At 45.3% G+C, this 21,302-nt stretch overlaps 1 protein-coding gene across 1 annotated transcript in view; it reads right to left on the reverse strand.

Annotated features, from left to right (window-relative positions):
* LOC101998143 (serpin B6) overlaps positions 1–21,302 on the reverse strand; it is a 103,682-nt gene that overhangs the window by 7,709 nt on the left and 74,671 nt on the right. The window contains exons 2-3 of the mRNA XM_026782914.1: positions 3,258–3,432; positions 1,445–1,597 (exon numbers count right to left, since the gene is read on the reverse strand). Coding sequence (XP_026638715.1) covers positions 1,445–1,597; positions 3,258–3,432 — 328 coding nt within the window. The remainder of the gene's footprint in view (positions 1–1,444; positions 1,598–3,257; positions 3,433–21,302) is intronic.

A 21,302-nucleotide genomic window follows, 5' to 3' on the forward strand; every position in this document is an offset into this window, starting at 1 on the left:
AAAAAAAAAAAAAAAAGAGTAGCTCCAGTTTCCGGACAGTCAGGTTTACCCAGAGAAACCCTATCTCCAAACAAACAAACAAACAAACAAACAAAAAGGCTAGCTCCATTCCAGCGGGCTCTCTCTGCCTTCTTGCAGTTTTGAGAGATGCCCACTCGGCTGCTCCAGTATCGTGCCTACCTGACTGCTGTCATGCTTCCTGCCATAACAGTGACAGACTCTAACCTCCTGAAACAATAAGCCTGAATTCTTTTGTAAGTTACCTTGGCCATTGGGTTTTGTGGCAGCAATAGGAAAGTAACCATACACCAACTTCTCACTTCCCAGCTCTCCTTAATTTTAGTTTCTGAACAAAGTGAGGTGGTGGAACGGGTATCAGTAAAAATGTCAGGAACAGATGGATCCTTGAGGTAATAATAGTCAAGGCTCAAGGAGGTAACTTGGAAGATGCTCAGATGCAGCACTTATACGGCTGTCACTCTCATAGTCCACCACATAGGTGGAGTGAGTCTTAACCCCACAAGAGCTACAGCATCTCTGCACTGTGCACAGGCTGGACCTTCTACCACAGTTTTCCATGTTAACAGAAATACAAAAGTGCATCATTTGAAATAGTGTCACCTAAAGCTGCAGAACACAAGGGAATGACCATGGAAGCTATAAAACTGAATATTTCGTTTTAATTTATTTTACTTCATGTTATGGAATTTGAACAGCTATGTGACCCTAGTCACCATCTCAGGAAGGTCATTTTCAGGGAGTGAGCAATTCACAGTGCATGCTGGGATGGGGTTCAGTGGTGCACCATGGAGGTGGAGGACCAGCCTGGCAAGCACAAGGTCTTAAAGGGAACCAAACACCAGAACCAGAAGACAAACAGAAGCTCAAGCCATTTGCTGATATGTTCTGTAAAATGACAATGACATTGATGACCTCCCACATTCTGCCGTGTTGTTGCAACAGAAAACTCTATACAGTGTAAATGGGCTGAAATTCCCTCTGTGTTGACAGTGTATATGGAATATATTGATATATTTATATGTTATACTTATACATAATATTTATAATTTTATAAAATATGTAATTTTAGATAACATACAGATGTATATTCTATAGTATACAAATATGTAATATAATTATATGACAATATAATTATATGTATTCTATGTTGTGATTTATATATAATATGTTATACATTATATTTTATAATATATTATAACATATACATTGTATCTCAATATTTATATCAAACAGCTCACCACTCCATATTTAATTCCCAGTTGAGGGAACTATTTTTATTTTTTATTTGTGTGATTATATGTGGCAAATAAATGTGCATTTCATGTGGGTTCATGAACAGTTGTTGCAGGAATGCATGTGAGTGTGTAGAAGTCTAGGTATTAGCTAGGCTCCAGCCTGCCGTCTCTTAATACCACATACTTACTGCCAAGATATCAAAAGTCTTTTCCCCAAAGAGCCTGTTGGCTGTTTTGAGCAAGCACTGTGTGCCAGTCTTGTTCACTTCAGTGAGAAGTGACTGGAAGCCCTGGTGGACATCTCCACCTCCATTGCCACTGCATTTATCCAAAGAGAGTGCCTGAAATTAACAGATTAAAACATGGCTTCAGCAGGACCAGCTACAGGGAATGAGTCAACACTAAACCCATCCTCAAAACCTTATAGACCCTTCCTGCCACTCAAAGAGCCACCTAATTAAAGATGAAAGTACCCAGACTGTACCCTCCCCAGGGTCCTCCCTTGTACCCTGTCAGCCCTGGTCTGAGCAGAAACAGCCCTTCACAAGCTCAGCTCTTCCTGTCCACTAACTGTGCTCTGGCTTCAAGCATGGCTACCAGCCAGACCTGCTAAGTGTATTCAGTTCTGACCTCAGATCACGCTGTGTCCTGCCTGCTCCAGAGTCTGGACTGGACCCAGCACTGTCTGCCCAACAGAATGTAGGAGAGGGACCCTGTTCCAGGCTGGGGCTTTAAAAGGCCTGGCAGCTGCCACATTTATAATCTTATTTCCAGGCACCATGGTGGAAGGAAATCCAAGCCATCCTGCAGGAGGCCACCTGTAACGTCCTGGAGTAACTGTACCACATACAGCAGCTTGAAAGAGAAGCAAGACCCCAGCCAACAGTGAGCACCTGGGTACCAGACCTTAGATACAATTCCATAGACCTTCGAAGCCTCTGAAAACGCTATGCAAATGACTTCAGCTGCTCCCATAGGAAACAGGTAAACTGCCTACAGTGGTTGTAATAGCTTGGAATTAAAAGAGAAGGAGAGGTGTAAACTGAAGGCAAGCCTCCACGCCCTAACTCTTGGTAAAAGAGGAAGGCTGAGGAAGAAACAAACAAATTTGTCTTGTAAAATCAGAAGGGTGCTGTGAAGAACTAATCCAGGATGCAAAATCATAGCCCAGGGTGATCATGGATTAGGAAAGAGTCCCTTCAAACACAAGTTGGGATGAATCAAGATATCCCCAACCTTGGCATACAGGAGACTAGGCACATACACTTTGCTGTGGTTCAGAACTGCTACAGTTTAGAGACTGCAATGTGTCCTTCCCCATGTGCTGAATGTATCCCCCAAACTGGCATAGTGACATCTGACACCCAGTTCCTCAGGATATGCCCATATTTGGAGCTAAGCCTTTATAGGGACAAAGGAAATCATTGGAGTGAGCTAAATCCAATCTGACTTGTGTTCCTTCCTATAAGAAAAGGAGACCTGAACGCAGAGCCTTAGACCACTCGGCCATCCTGACACAGCCCTAGCTGACTAATACCCCTCTGCTTATCCCTCACTGTCTCCCCACCTTATTCTGGAGCAGCCTGTCTCTGCAATTCATATACTTCTGCCGAGAAAGCACTGCACCAACAAGAGACTCAATGGCTCTAGCCCTGCTCTGCCAGAAAAGGCTGACCCCATTTGGAATAAACATCAAGATCCTAAGAGAAGCCCTTATCTGTAGGAGAGCTGAGATCCTTGGGGACCACAGCAGACAGTGGAGGTCATGGGAGCCTTGGTGCAATGCCTTTGGTACTTTTGCCCCAAGTTAACCCTTGACACATGCACAGTCACCATCAGTGGACCAGGATGCTATATCTAGGGTTCCAGCAGAGGTAACATGCTCTCCCATCAACCCTCCAGTCACACCCCTGTGTCATCTGCAAGACCACTGTGGAATGTGGAGGACTAGCTCAACTGATACTCCATGGTATTCAGCTGCTGAGAAGCGGTGCTGCCTACCTGAGCCATCTGGCTTGCAGTGTTTCCCTTTGCCCCCATGAAGACCATGGCCAGGGATGAGGAGATGCTCATGGGTGAGAAAAACACATTTTTAGAGCTGTCTTCACCCAGGATTTTCAAAAGGTTTAAGGCAAAGGTGCCATTTGCTTCCCGAAGAGGATCCATGATAGCGAGCCTGGAACAAGGAATTAAAATCAGTATCACATAAATACAGGCTGATGTGCGGGCTGCTTCTTCACTCTCACTCACACAGTAATGCTGGGGCTCCGTGAACAAAGGGGAAATCCCCACCTGGAAAGTAAAGGGACTTGCAGGAAGTGATACCACCCGGCTGGGCTAACTCGGGTCAGTGCTGGACCCACCAGCCAGGATGTCCACAAGTGCAGCAGTGCAGCCTGGGAGCAGGCAGCTCTAGAAGCAGGGCCTGATAGCTCTGACATCATCGTACGCAGTTGCCAAATTCCTTTTCCCCAGTTAGACAGTACAACATTCTATGATTTCCCATCAGCTCCCCTGATGCTAGGAACTCAGAACATGGGAAAGGGAAATAAAAAGCTACAGGAAGAGAAGGTATCCAGTGATCAGAACAGAATACACAGCACAGCTTTATACTATGGCTGTGGACAGCGAGACTCGACTATAACAACATTCTTTGGGTCCCAAGGTGGTGGCACACACTTTTCAACACAATACAAGGGAGGTAGATCTCTGAGTACGAGGCCAGGCTGCCCCCAATCTATCCTCCCTCTGCCTCAGGCTCCTGAGTATGGAGATTACAAGGCACAGCACCACTCCTGGCTTCTCTCCCAATATTTCCTATTTGTTATTAATTTCTCTCTGCCCATTCTACATGTGTAATCCATGAGAACAGACACACAGACATAGGGAGCCAGGTGAACTTGGTTTATGGAGCTGAGTGTGGCACAAAGGTTCCCTCTCTGTGTTATGACACAAGCCATGGTGGATGCAATTACTGAAGGTAGTCCTGAAACACAGGTCACTCCCAATGTAAACTGATAACATCAGCCATTCCTGTCACCTCAGGTCCCAACACAAAAGCCCCGAGCGCATGACCTTAATCCAAAGTTACTCAGTACATCAAATACAAACCATAGTCCTAAACCATATCAGAAAGGTATAAACATCCTTCGGAATAGTCCTATCACAAAGTAACTGCCCGTAGCGAGCTGCGTGGAATCACACCTGATGGAGATGTATAATCAACTCCTGAGATGGCTAAGACCTAACCTATGCTATGATCACACAATGATTATCAGCTGCCTGCATATGCGTGAACCTATGGGCAGTGCCCACCTGGCAGTTCGGGGTTGGCAGCCCATGCCTACTTAAGGGCTGTGAGAGGTTTGCCCAGGGAGAGAGGAAGGAGAGAGAGAGAGAAAGAGAGGAGAGAGAGAGAAAGAGAAAGAGAAGGAGAAGGAGATAGATTGCTGTGAATAAAGTCCTGAAAACTGCTGCAAGAAGAGCTCCGGGTGTTGCGTTTTTCCTTGCTGGACGAGGTGGGACATGACAACTGCCTCCCCACAACACACACACACACACACACACACACACACACCTTGTCGAACTTCACCTAGAACCCTTCACAGCCCAGCATTCCAGATGATAAGAAAAGAACTTGAAGGTCAGGGCCACCAAAAGCAGCTGTTCCAGTAATTAACATTCCTGGTTCCCTACCCAGAAATGCCAGAAAGGAGCTCAAGTTTCTAATCTCCCTTGCCTGGAGGCTAGGAGGGACCAAACTCCAGTCCAAATACCAAGTCCTTCGCAACAGCTGTGGAACTGGATCTCTAGGTGGTAAAAAGTGAGTTACGTCTATTTCCAACTGCAGCCCATCTCCTAAATGATTTAATGCCGCCTCTTTGGAGAGAGAAATGTTGCAGCAGCTGTGGCCAGAGTTCTTTGTTAAGGCCCATGACGGAAAAGCTATTTCCTTCTGACCAAGGGAATGGACTCTACCTCTGGCCTGGGTGCATTAATGTTCCAAGTTAGTCTAAAACAAAAGAGTTAATCACCTGGCTAAGAGACCACCTTTCCATTCCAGAGAGCATTCACCTAATGCCAAGCCAAATATACAGGAGGAATAATTATCCCCTTAAGGAGAGGGTGTACTTTCCCTTCTGGGAAATCCAGGCCTGGTACTGTTACTCCCAAGCTTCTATGGGACTCTGGTTGGTCTGCTCATTTTTCCTTTCTCATCTTTTTTTGTCTTTTTCTTTCCGGTTCTAAGCCACACAACTTAAGTATGCCATCCCTGCTTCTGTGGAGCTTTTCACTTTTTCTCTGAAGCAATGCCCTTTCGCCATGTGGCTGCTTGCTGAACCTCCATTCCTAAACCAATCAATCAGCCAGCGCAGCTTTTTCTCGGCCTCTTCTCCATCTCCCTATTCCCAGAAACAGTTCTGGACCTTTTCTTCTAGACTCTAATAAAATCATCTTTGAAATTCTTTCTCAGTCTATTCTTGAAAAAAAATTAAGGAATCTAAGAACCTGTAGAGGAGACCAGTTTTCCTAGAAACAGGTAGTATTCCTTCACTAACAATGACACTAGGGGAACACTAATTTTTCATGCTTTTAATTCTCAAAACAATTTTAAAGAAAAAGAAGAGTCACAGGCCTGTGGTCCAGTGGTAGAGCACTTCCTTGGCAGAACCAGACTTTGGGTTCATCAACAAAACAAGGAAAAAGAGAGAAAAAAACAACTCAGGACATCTGGTGTAGAAAACAATGTAACTTTTTGTTTGTTTGTGTTTTTTCTTTTTATTTTTTTAAAAAAGAAAACAAGCTATCTTTTTTCATTTCACACACCAATCCCAGTTCCCACTCCCTCCTCTCCTCCCATCCCCTCCACCCCACCCCAGCTCCCATCCACTCCTCAGAGAGGGAAAGGCACCTCATTTTAAGGAAGAACCAAGGCCCTCCCTACTATATCTAGGCTCAGCAAGGTATCCATCCAAAGAGAATGGGTTCCCAAAAAGCCAGTACAATCAGTATGGATAAATCCTGGTCTCACTACCAGTGATCCTACAGTCTGCCCCAGCCATACAACTGTCACCCACATTCAGAGGGACTAGTTTGGTCCCATGCTGGTTCCTTCCCTGTCCAGCAAGGGTTGGTGAGCTCCCATTAGCTCAGGTAAACTGTTTCAGTGGGTGTCCCCATCATAGTCTTGACCTCTTGGCTCATATTCTCACTCCTCCCTCTCTTAGAAAGAGACATATTGATTGAGGGAGCCAACATGGGGCTAGCAAGAAACCTGGAACTAGAGAAATTCCAAGGAATCTACAAGGATGACCCAGCTGAACAATAGAGGAGAGGGGGCCCAAAGTGACCTTGACCTATAGTCAGACTGATGAATATCTTAAATATCACCATAGAACCTTCACCCAGCAACTGATGGAAAAAGAGGCCAAGACCCACAGCGGAACACTGGGCTGAGCCCCCAAAGTGCAAATGTAACTCATTTTTACCATGAAAACCAATTCCACATCAGCCATTCCTGTCACCTCATGTCCCATCACTAAAATCCATGATCACTAACCCAAAGTTACTCAACACATCAAATATCACATCATAGTCCTAAACCACACCGGAAAGGTAAGAACATCAAAACTTTTCCTGTGCCCTTCTAGCCTGGCAGACACCAAATCACATAACACTTCACCCGACATGAGCTTAAGAAAAAATACACTAAAAGATCTGGAAAGTCCCTCAAGAGTATCTATCTTTGCAGACTGGGGGTCTCCAAAGAGCTATGGTCTGAGCCTAACTTTCCAGCCTCGCACATGACTCAGAAAGAGCGCGACTCACTCCAGGAAAAAAGATCCAACACCCTTGGCACAGACTCCCAGGCCTCTCTCTGGTCCCTACCCTCTGCAATCCCAAAAAAATCCTGTTGCAAGTGTTAGAAGCCTGGGATCTCACCGTCTGAACAAGAAGGGTCACATGTGGCTTCGGGGTTCCTGCACAGGGACCAGGTCATACACAAGTTACCTCCTCAATAGGCGCTGAGCCCAAACACCTGGCATCCCAGCCGGCTGGGAACCTGGATCACAAGGCCACGTTTCCAGTGAAGTCACCGCTGTGGCAACCATGCTGCTCCAGGAAAACCCAGCTAGGATCCTAGGGCTCTTGCGGTTCTCCCCACTCCCCTCCTGCCCACGACCACAGCCCAGCCCCCAGCGCCAAAGCCTGCCCCTAGCAGAACTTACCCTGGACTCTAGAATCAGTGGCCAGCCATGAACTGAGCAAAGATCTGAAGGAGCTGCTTGCTCCCTGGGCCTCCAATTCCAGAGGGGTGGAGAGGTGGGTGGAGTCTGGAGCCAGAGGCACAGGCCTGGGGGTCTGGAAGAGAGTAAAGCCAGGTGACCCAACCCAACAATGCAAGCAAACCTTCTTCTAGCTCCTGGCCACCCAGCCTGCCAGTTCTGCAGCTGGTCTTTCTGGTGCTGGATGCCTTTGCTGACTGCAGGTGCTAGGAAAACAAGGACAAAAACAAACCCAAGTTGGAGTGTCTGGGTGCTTTCCTACACTGGACCAGAGTGAGGTCTCACCAACCAGTTCACTGTGCCTTCTTCAAGACTGAATGACAGCCTTAGCAACACTGGAGTGTGCCAGCACTTAGTGGGCATAAATGGGACAGAGCAAAAGAGAAGATTAAAGTGAGAGAAAAGAAGACCTTTACTGTTGAGGCTAGAGAGAGCACTTGTCTAGCCTGCACAGATAGATAAATAAACAAACAAATAAATAAGTAAAAGTGAATGGGGGTGCAAAGATAGATAGACAGACAGACAGGAAACACCGATAGGTGTTCCACAATTCCACTACTTAATCTTCTGGTCCAAAATAATTAGACACTGAAGAGCTGGTGTTTTATCCAAATGATGATGAAAACCCTGTTTGCCAGCTCACAGAGGTCTTGTTGGGGGTGGGGGGGTGGAGAGTCGACCTGGTGGGTAGAACGCCAGTTGGGTTTAAGTGTGAGGTCAACTCTGCCTTTTTTTGTCTCACCCTAAACCAAGGATTCCCAGCAATGACCATACTGACATTTGAGTTAGATGTGTCTGGTTGTGCAGGCTATCCTGACCTCATAGAATGTGGCAGTCTTTCCCTTAGGAATCCACATGTGACCCCACCTGCCCTGACAGTGAGATCCCAGGCTCCTGACACAAATGCCACAGGCTTTGGGATGCCAGAGGGGCTGGAGCCAGAGAAAGGCCTGGTTGTCCGTGCCAAGGGTGTTGGATCTGCTTTTCCAGAGTCTCTTCCGGAATGTGCCTGGGTCTGTGTGAGTTGTGCGCTGGAGTCTGAAAAGGTAGACTCAAACTGATCCTCTCTGGAGACCTTCCGTCTGCGAAGATAGACACTTCCATGAAGAACTTCCCAGATCTTTTTTCCAGCGAGCCAACCCCACTACCTAGCAGATGCCAGCAGAAAACCAGGTCACCAGTCTAGCTGGGAGTTTTTACTTTTAAAGGACTGAAGAGTAAGGAATACTTAAAGAATGTTGCTCCCATCTGCTTCCGGGATCCTATTCTCTCTAACAATGTTTCTGGCTTATCCTTCCAGCGCATCCTTAGGGGAAGGAAACACACTCTGTATGTATCCTTCCAGCGTATCCTTAGGGGAAACACACTCTGTATGTATCCTTCTAGTGCATCCGTAGGGGAAACACACTCTTTATGTACGCACCTAGAATTTTATAGACACCTCTAATTTCCACCTTTCCTACCAAGGAGTAGCGTTTTGTTATCTGCCAATAGTTTTGTAAGTTGAATTTAAAACACATACACACAACACAAACACACACGGGGGTGGGGGGGAGTCTGAGTCTGTGTGTGTGTTTTGGAGATCCTTCTAATATGGTGAATAGAGCCCTTCCTTATTCTCTTTTCTGTCTGCACAGTATCCCTTTGTGTACATATGAATCAGTTCCTCCGATGATAGGTTTTTAAACAATAATGCTATCTGTACCAGTCTGGCATTGAATCTGTAGATTGCTTTGGTAAGATGGCCATTTTTACTATGTTAATTCTGCCTACGCAAGACCATGGGAGATCTTTCCACTTTGTGGCGTTTTCTTCAATTTCTTTCTTCAGTGATTTAAAGTTCTTGTCATACAGAACTTCCACTTGTGTGGTTAGAGTTACTCCAATATATTCTTTGCAATTAGTGGCTATTGTGAAGGGTGATGTTTCTCCGATTTCTTTCTCAGCCCTTTTATCATTCCCAACATGAGTGTTTAACACTGGCCATGCCCCCTTCAATTTGTTCCCTTTCTGCCAAATGCTTCTATGGTCTTTCCAGCAACACAGCAGCAGAAACCTGTCACCTTTTTATTTATAATGTTTATCAATAATTGGGGAGTCGCCTTGTGTTTATTCATGCAGCTGTGCTTATCTATATTCCTGTGAACAGCCTAACACTTCCAAAACTTAGGAGAAAGAGAGAGTATAGATCTAAAGAGGTATTTGTGTCATACCATATGGCAGGGCAAACAGATATATGGAAAAATGAGGTTTTCTGACTGGGCTGAGTCCCTCCTCACCCCACCTATCTGGCGTACACAAATTTGGCACACATTTATACACAGAGACTGTCTGAGGCGCATCCCTGATGCCCACTCCTCAGAGCTTCACCTCACTGGCTTCAGTGGCTTTTTTAACTTACAGTGGAATAAGAACCCAATACTACCAAAAGAAGCACTGTTTCTTTTCTCATGTCACAGGGGACACGCAGCTGCCTCTGTTGGCAGCCACATTATCCTCCAGTAGGATGAACTCTGTAGCTAGCAACATCACAACCCCCAGAAATGCAGTTTCAGATCATAGAAAAATCCTTGGGATGTAGAATGCACTTTATTTCAAAATTGTCATTGCACTTATGGATAAGGTCATTTAGGTCACAGGCAAACCATGAAGAAAGGATAAAAGACTGACAGGAACACCTTATCCTCAGAGAGAGGAGAACCGGCCACAGAACAGAATCCCATTGGTCTTAACATGCTGAATGAAGAAAAGGAAGGGGCGGTCGGCACAGAAACGGGGGGTATTCATGGCACACATCAACAACATGATGCCAGCTGTGGCAGCCGCAGCCTCTGTGCCCTCCTCATTGACCTCCACAAAGGACTTATGCACAACCTTGGACAGAGACAAACCATGCTTGGAAGATATTCCAGAAAAGTCTGCCCTGTCCTCAAAGGCATCCGTCATGCCCAGCTTGCACAGCAAGTCCTCCATGTCATAATTCTCCTCCAGTTTAAACCGTGGGAGGAAAACCTCCACCTCTTCTTCATCCATCTTGTCCAGCCTCGTCCACTCTATGAACTTCTCATAAGTTATTTCCTTTTCCACCTAGAAGAGAGGTGGACACTTTAGGACAATGTTGTCACCCGGGGCACTTGAGACGATGGGGAGGCTCTCACTGCCCAGGGATGTGTGGCTTTAAGTTAATGTAGTAGCTGGGAGGGGCTAGGATTCAGCTTGGTGGTGAGTGTTTGTCAATCAGGCTCTAGGCTCTGGGTTTCACCCCTGCCTCACAAATGAATGGAAGATAAAAACATGATCATGGGAGCCTAGGAAGCCACCCCTGCAGAAACACAAATGCCACTCTTTCTCCTTCACAGTTCCATCAAGGTCTCTTGATCATTTTTATTTCATTTTTTAAGGAGAAGGTGTTGATTTTAATATCTCAATGCTTTTAGTAAATGACTTTGATGTGGTCATCACATTGTATAGACATACATTGTTTTGAGTTGGGAACAAGCAGGTCATAAAGGAAAAATAGGAGCATGATAAATTATGACTGCAGTCATCTGAGCTTATAGGAGTTAATTACTGCCGGGCGGTGGTGGCACACGCATTTAATCCCAGCACTCGGGAGGCAGAGGCAGGCAGATCTCTGTGAGTTCGAGACCAGCCTGGTCTACAAGAGCTAGTTCCAGGACAGGCTCCAAAACCACAGAGAAACCCTGTCTCGAAAAACCAAAAAAAAAAAAAAAAAGGAGTTAATTACTCCTATAAAGTCCAAAGTATAGTAAGAATGATTGCAATGTTTATCTTAGATACAGGTTGAACATGCAGTGTGTAAGCAGAATACGTACATAGTTATAAATGGTAAATGGTTGCCGAGCTCATTATTCACTTGGTTACAGGTTGGGTGAAAGTTTGATCTGTAAAGGCAAGCTTCAAACACCATTTCTCAGGAAAACCATTTCTCTGAGAGGATACAGGGGGCTGGCTCTTCTGGCCACTCTTCAGCCTGGATATCCACACTGGCATATATATTCTTTGCTTCCTTAATCTTCTCATGTGATTGGTATCTTCCAAGACTGTAAAGGTCTGCTACCATCTACTCCAGTGCCTGCCTCACCTCCCTGAACCCATTCACAGTGCAGTCTGCGATAACCACCCTTTCCCCTCTGCAAAATGTGACTCAAATCTTCCATGCCTGCAGGTCCTACATCCCTGTGACAGACCAATGATGTCAGTCAGGTACCCAACATCCCTTCTCAGCTCTGAAGCAGGCCCCGAAGAAAGAAGATCTTGATCTAGTGTCAGTGATTTGGCCTTGCTGATCTGTCAGGGAAAAACTGTGGAGACTAAAAGGCCAAAATAAAAGCACACCTCACCATTCAACACTCAGAACCTGGCTGCTTCGAGCTGGATCCAGTAACTTGTGATGGCTTTGCATCATGGGATCCTCCTAATGATCCATGGATCCTCACCCAAGAGGCCAGGCTCAGGGAGGACAAATGTTGCCTCAAATGCATTACATATCAGGATAGTGGTATGGACACTCCCTGTCTACTCAGAAATGACATAACACAAATGGCCCGGAACTAAGACCAGATAAATTCCTCCATGGTTATGAAACCCTTCCATCTCAGGAAGGTGATTTTCTCTGAGAATTTTCTTTTGTTTAATTTAATACTTTTTAAATAAAAAAATACCAACCCAAATTCTCACTCTCTCCCCACCTCCCAGTCCCCTCCCACTCCCTTCAACCATCCTTCAGCCCCACCTCCCTCCAATTCTAAGAGAGAGCAATGCATCCTGCCTTGTGGAAAGTCCAAGCCCCTCCCTACTACATCTAGACTGAGCAAGTTATACATCCAAAGAGAATAGGATCCCAAGAAGCCAGTACATGCCGTAGAGACAAATCCCAGTTTCCCTATCAGTGGCCCCTCAGTCTGCCCCAAATGTTAACCACATTCAGAGGGACTAGTTTGTTCCCATGTTTGTTCATCCCCAGTCCAGCTGGAGTTGGTGTGCTACCATTAGCTCAGGCAAACTGTCTCAGTGGATGAACCCCTCATGTTCTTGAATTCCTTGCTCATATTCTCACTCCTTCTACTCTTCAACTAGGCCTTGGGAGCTCAGCCCAGTGCTCTGATGTGGGTGTCTGTGTCTGTTTCCATCTGTTGTTGGACAAAGGTTCTATGGTGATATTTAAGATAATCATCAGTCTGACTACAGGGCAAGGACAGTTCAGACACCCTCTCCTCTATTGCTTAGGGTCTTAGCTGGGGTCATCCTTGTGGATTCCGGGGCATTTTTCTAGAGCCAGGTTTCTTGTTAACCCATAATGGCTCCCTCAATCAGGATATCTCTTTCCTTGATCTTTTATCTGTCCTTCCTCCATCTCAACTATCCCATTCCCTCAAGTTCTCCATAACCCTCTCCTTCTCCCCTTTCTTCTATCCCCTGCCCCCATGCTCCCAAATTTTGCCTGACGATCTTGTCTGTTTCCAATTTCCAGGTGGGTCTATGTATGTTTTTCTTTGGGTTCACCATATTACTTAGCTTCTCTAGGATCATGAACTATAGGCTCAATATCCTTTCTGTGTTCCTGATTCTCCTTTAATTAAGCCTCACAAAATGGTAAATAATTTCATTATTTATTATTTTTCTGTGCTACTATCTTGCTTTCTCTGAAGCAATTTCTCCACTCCTACATAGTTCAGGAACCCGTGCTCTATTAGAGAATGGTGCTGCCATAGTGATCTGTGTCTGCCCACATTAGTTAACAAGTTATCCCCCAACAGATGTACCCATAGGCCAACCCAATGTAGACAATCTCTCACTGAGACTCTTTTCGCGGGTTGTGTCAAGTTGAAAATTAAAGCTAACCATCTCATCAGGTTTTGTGCAGTGTTGGGGATCAAACCTTGGACTTACTGTATGGAAACAAACACGCTGTTCACTCATTCCTAAATAAGTTTATCTATATAGAAATGTCTATAAAAGCGTCCTTAATTTCAGTGAAGGGCTCAGTACAATGAAGTGACAGCCGAAAGGGAACCTACAGGATTCTGCCAGTACAAACTAGGCAAAAGCCAGTTACTTTGTGCCTGGTAGTGTTACCTTGGCAGCGTCCAAGGACTCATGGACATAGTCTGAGTGCCATCAAGAGCACCAGCAGAGAAGATGTGATATGGATAGGTTCTTTGCCTGCTGGGACACGGAATCAGTCAATGACATTACCCATGTCGCCTGACCTGGGGTGGCAGAACAGCCAGCCCCCTCTCCCTGAGAACAAACCATGGCTCCTCCTGGGGTCTGAGACTCTTGGCCCTGACCTTCCTCCGACCTGTCTCAGATGAAGTGCTGCTCCAGTGCTGCGGGCCTGATGCCAGGAGCCTTGGCTCTCTGTGCTATTAGGCACTTTCTTGTGGAAACAGAATGAATGGATTATGTTACATCCTGCTATTGCTGGGGAAAAAAGAAAGAAGTTGTTGGGCTAAGAACTAGCAGACTGGTTGCCTCAGGGTATGACAAGTGCCTCATGACTTTTTCTTAAACCTAGCCTTGTCCTCACCTCCTCACACTGCCACCAGGTCCTCTTATCTCAGGGATGTATATTGTTAGTCTCTCAGATTCCCAGTCCCTTACCCTGTCCTAAGAGCCTTGTCCTGTCTGCTCTCATCTTCCCTGAGCCTTTAATCCCCAACTTTACCCGCTGGTTCCATCCCTGCAGTGTCCCATGCTCAAGTCCAGGCTGGTGTAACCACAGCCTCATCCCCTCACATGAAGGACGCTCATGACCCAGGAGTCCTGTGTTTCAGGTCTTGTGGTCTTGGCCGAGTGTATGTGAGAGTTTCTGCCCAGGGCTCAGCTATGAGGCCTGGAGATAAGGACTCCTGGGTCATGAATGCCCTTCTGGCTGAGGCAGGTGGGTATAGAGCATTGGCTCCTGCTGTGCTAGAGTCTGTGCCCATTCCCTGGCAGTAATGGACGCTCTGGGAGTGAGCAGCAGCCGAGGGCCTGAAGTTTTCCCAAATTGCTGTTCCTTTGACAGACGCCAACGAGGCCCTGGTAGCTGAGGGTTTCGTATGGGGCAGGCCACTGGAAAGTTCATTTTTCCTTTGGTGGCCTGATCATCCTGTCTCTCCATCTTGGCTCAGTCCTTCCCTGCCTGCTCCTGAAGTCATCTTGGTCTTCTTCAGTATCACCCTCTTGGTGTCTCAGCCAGGCACTGTCTTCTCTGACTCCACCTCTGTGGAATATTCTCACAGGCCCTGCCTGATCCTCCAGCACCTGCTGGGGAGGCTCAGCCTAGATTCTCCAGCTCATGGGTCGGTAGGCTGGGCCACTCCAGCCTCACCCTGCACCCCAGCCCTGGTGCTTCAGTTGTTTGTGGAGAATGTTACCCGCTGACTCCACTGCTCTGCCATTCATCACTCCAGTAAATCTGCTCACACCTCTGCCTCCTCACTGTCCTCCAGAAATCAAACTGCCCCCTTTCTCTTCTCTTTGAAGATCACTGTACTCAATTCTGGACATCCACTCTGTCCAACAGGGATTCTTCATGGCCTCAAACAACTCAGGTCTTTCTTTAGAACTAGCCCCTTTTTTGTCCTTGTTAACTTGTTCCTCTGTCTTTTCAGGTCCCTCTGCCCTCCCCTAGCCAGCTTTTGGATATTCTTCCTATTTTCATGGGCATCCTTTCCCTCACTGAGGCCTATTTGTACTGGACAGTCACATTGGTACCTAGACCTCTCCTGAACTTCCCATGGATACTCAATCTTTTCAAGTTTAAATAGAAATTGATTCTGGACCTGGTGGCACAGGTTTGTTATCCCAGCTATGTTGGAGGCTAAGGCAGGAGGAATTCAAGTTTGTATCCAGTCTGGACTACAAACCAATGTCAAGGCTAGCCTAGGTAACTTAGTGAGACCTTGTCTGAAAAAATAAAAAAAGTAAAAAGAGGACAGGGGATGTAGCACAGTGGTAGAGGACTTGTACAGCATTCAGGAGACCCTGACTCTGTCCCCAGCAGCACAGGGAAAGATAAAGTAAACAGGGGCTGGTGATATGGCTAAGTAGGTAATGTGCTTGTCAGTCAAGCCTGCTGACCTGAATTTGTCTCTTAAAACCTACATAAAGGTGGAACTAAATTAGCTTCCAACGGTACCTGTGTGGGCTGCCACACACTCTCACCCAGACATAACACATGCTCTCACACAAATAAACAAACCACGTTTCCTTTACATTCATCTTACTTCTGTTTTCCCGTCTTGCTTGACACAGGAAACTGGGCCAAATCATCCATCTGGATCATACTAGGTTCCTCCTTCCTTCCCCACCTAATCTGCAAGCCCCAAAGCTGCCTATTCTCTTTTGTGTTTTATTTTATTTTATTTATTTATTTTGACACAGGGTCTTACTATGTAGCTTTGGCTGGCCTGGAACTCTCTATTTTGACCAGGCTGTCCTTGAATTTGCAGAGATCCTCTTGCCTCTACCTTTCTAGTGCTGGGATTAAAGGAACACATCTCTACTACCAATTCTCTTTTGAAATCAACACTTTCCTATGGTTCCCTGATAGTACTTTTTATCTGAAAAATTGGTAGCATTGTTTTCCTTGCTGGTTCCCACTCCTGCCTCTCTTCAACAGTGCTGTGAAGCAAGCTTTCCTATCCTAACTCTGAGGATATAGCCACTTGCGCAGCAGTCTGTAAACCCACTGGCATGACATCGTGAATATAAAACACTCCAGTCCTAGGCTAAATGGCCTTGTATTTAGTGATACTCTAATAAGCTGTAGGTTTCCTGGGCATACAAAGACTTCTACATTTCCTTATCTGCAGGGTTGACATGTTCCCTCCTGTGGTTCATGTCCCCAGCAAATCCTAATTCATCAGATCTCAGTTCTAGTCTTAAGGACTCTGACACCCTTTCTGGTTCATATTTCCAAAGACAAACTTATTGTTCCTGCTTCTCCTTTTTCTTGCCCCTTGTCTTCAGCTGTGTTCATATAACTCCATATTTCATCTGTTTGCACATCTGTGCTGAGGCCGGAGACTGTGTCTTCTCTCTTTCTTTCTCCACGTGGCTTCTGGCCCATTCACTAAGTAGAGTAAATCTGTAGAACAAATGAAACAGTTTTACCATATGTGGCATGTCACTGGCACCATTTTTCCAATTCTAGGTAGTTCATACGATAACGTTTTTAAAGCTGATGACCAAACATCAAACTATCGAATAACAATATTGTAAATGTTCTAAAGGACTTTGACTATGACATTATATAGTTATCTCACAGGCTAGGAAATACCCCTATCCTTGTGAAGGTCTAATATTGTGTTCGGACACGCTGGAAAACAGAAGGGATGGTGTGTCTGTTTGGAGGGAGAGTCCAAGGAATGCTGCAGTGGTAACCAGACATTAGAGCTCTGTTCTACCCAATCGCTTTCTCCTTGAGCTCAGCAATCAGATGCCTTCCTCACGAGGCTGGGGTTCTCTGGTTCAGGGTGGGGTGGCACTGTGCTTTGTCCGTCCCCAACAAAACCCATGCTGAAGTCAACCCCTCATGTGAGGTATTTATTATAGGAGGTGGGGTATCTTTATGGAATGATTGGGTCGTGAGAGCTTTTTCTCTAAGTGGGCTAATCCATTTGTGGATTAATTGATCAATTGGCCATGGGCTCTCTTGGATGGGCCTATTATGAAGCCCATTTGCCCTTGCTACTTATATGCACTACTCTCATAGTGTTAAACCTGCATCTCTCAGGACTCTACAGATCATCTCTACCAACAAAATGACTCTCATTAAGATGCCGTCTCTCAACCTTGGGCATCTCAGTCTCTAGGATCACAAGTTAAACAATCTCTTTATTAAATATGTGGCATGAAGTATTTAATGATAGCCAAAGAAAACAGGCTAAGACAGATAGGTACTGAGAGGGGAAGTTTTGTACCCTCATATAAATACTCTGACATCTTCACCGGGATGAACAGTAACATCTACGTCTCAGCCCACCCCTGCTTTCCTTCTAGAATTCCAGGCTGACATTTTAGAATTTAGCTTCTTTGTGTAGAATCCAAATTGGTCTTTATGAATATTCCTTTAAGATGACCATAAGTTTCCAAGATCATCTGGCTGCAGTGCAAGCTCTACTTAAAAGCCCTGTCTCCCAAAACAGCCACCAGAGATAGTGTGGCAGAGCATGGACACCCTGAAATTAGCCTCATCGCCCTCAAGCCCTGATCATCACAAGTTTATTGCCATCTCTTTTTTTGTTTTATTTTTACATACTTTGCATTTTTAATCTCAAGAACTTTTTTTTATAGAGCCCTCATAAAGACCTTGTGAACTCTCTAGGTGTCTCCTGGAAGCCCTGTCCTGGTGCTCCATGTAGTTTTTGTTGTTTTTTTTTTTTTTTTTTTTCAGAAGACGGCATACGAGATTAAGCATGGTGACTGGAGTTCAGACGTGTGCTTTTGCAATGATCTCGGGGACAGACTACTGGACAGCAGCACTCTGCCTTGGCTTGGTGGATACCTGCTCAGCTGCCTCCTCATTTACATTTTGAAATGGATCACCTTTCGATGCTGGGGTGGATAAGAAGACAAGTTTCTTTTGCTGTGGAAAAAGAGACACAGAAGCACGTCAGGGAACCAGGGCATCCAGGAAACTGATCATTGAGAAGTTGGCGTGCAAGTTGATTCCCAAAGAGCTGAGCATGCGCAGTTTGAAATGTGCCTCTCCAAGAATGGTGGTTTGGAATATTTGAGGGCGATAAAGAATTATACTGGCTTAAGTCAAAGGAAAAGTAACTGCAGAGTAGTTGGTGTGATAGTAGTCTGTCACTGTCACCCGATCTTCAAGGCTCTTCATAGAATGATATTCAGAAAATAGTGATGTTAGCATGGTTGATATGGGGCAGAGTTTTCAGCTCTCCGAGGCCAATTGTCATCCATCTGACGCCTGCGTGGTCTCAAGGATAGTGTCAGTGTTATCAGCAATAATGAGGTGGTGATTCAAGCCTGCAATCCCAATGACTTGGGAGGCAAGAATATCCTCCAAAATTAAGTCCTGCCTGGAATACAGACAGATCTGCAGGTCAACCAGGCATCTTGGTGAGACCCAGTCTCAAAGTGGAAAAAAAAAGAAAGTAAGAAGCATTGAAGGTACAGCTCAGTGGTACAACACTTTGGCAGGCGCAAGGCTTCAGGTTCAATGCAAGTACAGAGCAGGTGGATGGACAAAAGAAAAAGAAGGAAACAAAGGTGGCATTCAATTCCTTGAAATTAACTGAGACAACTGTTATCCTGCTACAACCATGACCTGCATATCACACTGAGGATGCTGTTCTGGGATGCATGTATACACCGAGCTCTTCGAGCCTCAGAATAAGATTGCTTTTGTCTCAAAGCAGGTTTGGTTCAGAGCAAGAACATTCGTTCCTCTGGACAGGATGAGAAAGAGCTAACCTCATGTTCTGGCTGCAGTCTCTTTTAGGCATCCTGGTAACACCCTGTGGAGAGTCTCAGAAGGGTGGCTCCTGGTGATTCATGTAACCTTTTCCTTCCTCTGACATTTGGTGTAACAAAACTCTGAATTCAAACACGACAAGTGTGTGTGTAGGTTTTACATTCCAATTCAGGTTAATCTGAAGTGGTCTAGAACTCATTACACAGACAAGACTTGTTTTAAGCCCATGACAATTTCCTGCTTCATGTTCATGCATGCTGAGATTACATCATGGGTCACTATTTTAGGTTTTCTTTCTTTTTTACAATTTAGGAACATGTCTTTTCTTTCTGTACTCTCCATGTCTTTGTGACTGAACCTAACTCTAATACAACCTATTAGGTTAGGGAAAAGTCTAAATTGGATGGTAGTTAGTTGTTTAGCCTAGGCAGCTTGGATGCTCACCTTACTAGAAATGGATGGAGGTGGGGGTTCCTTGGACTTCCCACAGGGCAGGGAACCCTGATTGCTCTTCGGGCTGAGGAGGGAGGGGGACTTGATTGGGGGGGGGGGGAATGGGAGGCGGTGGCGGGGAAGAGACAGAGATCTTTAATAAATAAATAAATTAAAAAAATAAAAAAAATGGAGAGAGTACTGTCTTTGAAAACGGCTAGACATACAGATCTTCATACAATCCTGTATGTAGCCACACCTTAAATTCATAGGCCTCTCATGACTAAGAGCCCTAAGGCCTGGGATTAGACACTTGATAACACATTGTAAAACTGTTCATCTCTCAACACTAACAAACTATCTTCCACCACCAGCTTGAACCTGAGGCAACATTCTTCTAAGAGATGTTATATAAATGGTTTCTAGATGGTCATCTACCTTTCAACACATTGACTTGGTACTAAATTGAACCTTTCATTTTCTTGTCTCTCTGTTTCTGGACTGTTTGACTCCATGAATCTTAGTAGAATCAAATCTTTTGTGATTATACTCCATATCTGCTGTGATCAAGATATTTATAAAATTGGCATCCTGTTTGGCTTCCACTGGAGTAAGGCAAAAACATTTTGTTCATGCTTATGGTCTTGTAAATTCTCTGCTACATGCCTGACTTATGTGTTTTAGAAGTGTTGTATAACCCAATGTGCTTCATAGGTGAGTCACTAGAAGTGACCGTTAGTGGTTGTTCCTCGGTGAAACTGTTGGGTCACTTGACCTGAATAGCTTGAAAGTAATATGACATGATGATGAAGTTTTGCTATATGCCATTCGAATAACATGTCTGCTGTTCTTGGGAAATGCCATAGTGCATATAGAAATCTACAGAGGTTTTTACTGGAAGCTCACACTCAGGGAGTCTACCCTGGGAACAGTCTTGGTTTTGTGTTATAGTTATATGGTGATTACCCATTTAATCAAACTGGGTTAACCAAACAGTTGACAATCATGGGTGGCTTAGTACATCTGTAGGTTTCTACTCCTCTAATTTTCCAGCTGACTAGACACTTAGGGTTCCACTCACTGTGCTCCAGTTTCCAGGAAGTATTGCTAAGTCAGTACAAATCCACCTCCACCACTGACTTCCAGCTATACCTGCTGTGCACATTCTACCAGTTAGCCAATCCTTGGAAATCTGAATATTTCACACGGAGAACAGGAGTGCTACCTAATGTTACAAAATGTGCAGGGCGAAGCATGTATAACGTCTGAGACGATGATTTTGTTCTTTGCTGAGGCAGCAGGAGGGAACACATGCATGTAGAATGACTTACTGGTTGCTGTTCTGGGATGTGTTCAGCTAACTGCGCATGGATGGCAGCATGCATCTTGCATGTGTTTGTTTCTGTCTGCTGTACCCAACACTTTAAAAGGGTTTTGTCTTCACGAGTAGAACACAGCACTTGCTGGGGATAGAGCTAAGTGGCAGAGTGCACGCATAGCTTGTGAAAGGCCTTGAGTTGGATGCCTGTAACACCCAATTTGGTGTTACACCCTCAGTACAGTTCGCGAGCCACTGTACCAAACGCGAGTCGGGCAAGGGCCTGGAGATTGAAAAGAAGACACAGAGAGACCAGGGTCATTCAAAAGGAGATCAACCAACTGCTGTTTATTCAGCCTTGGGGAAGCCCTTATCTACCTACTGCAGCACAAGGACCCCCACCCAGGCAAGTGGGGAAATTACCATATCTCAAATAGAATGAATGCCCTGCGGCTAACCACCAGGCAGGGCAGGAGGAATATAGGAATTTAACCTGGTGGGGCAAGGGGAAAACAGGAACCAACAGAATGCTAGTCATCTGACTAGAAACTGAATGC

Source organism: Microtus ochrogaster, chromosome 16 (assembly GCF_000317375.1).
Source record: "Microtus ochrogaster isolate Prairie Vole_2 chromosome 16, MicOch1.0, whole genome shotgun sequence".
In the NCBI taxonomy this organism is placed as follows: Eukaryota; Metazoa; Chordata; class Mammalia; order Rodentia; family Cricetidae; genus Microtus; species Microtus ochrogaster.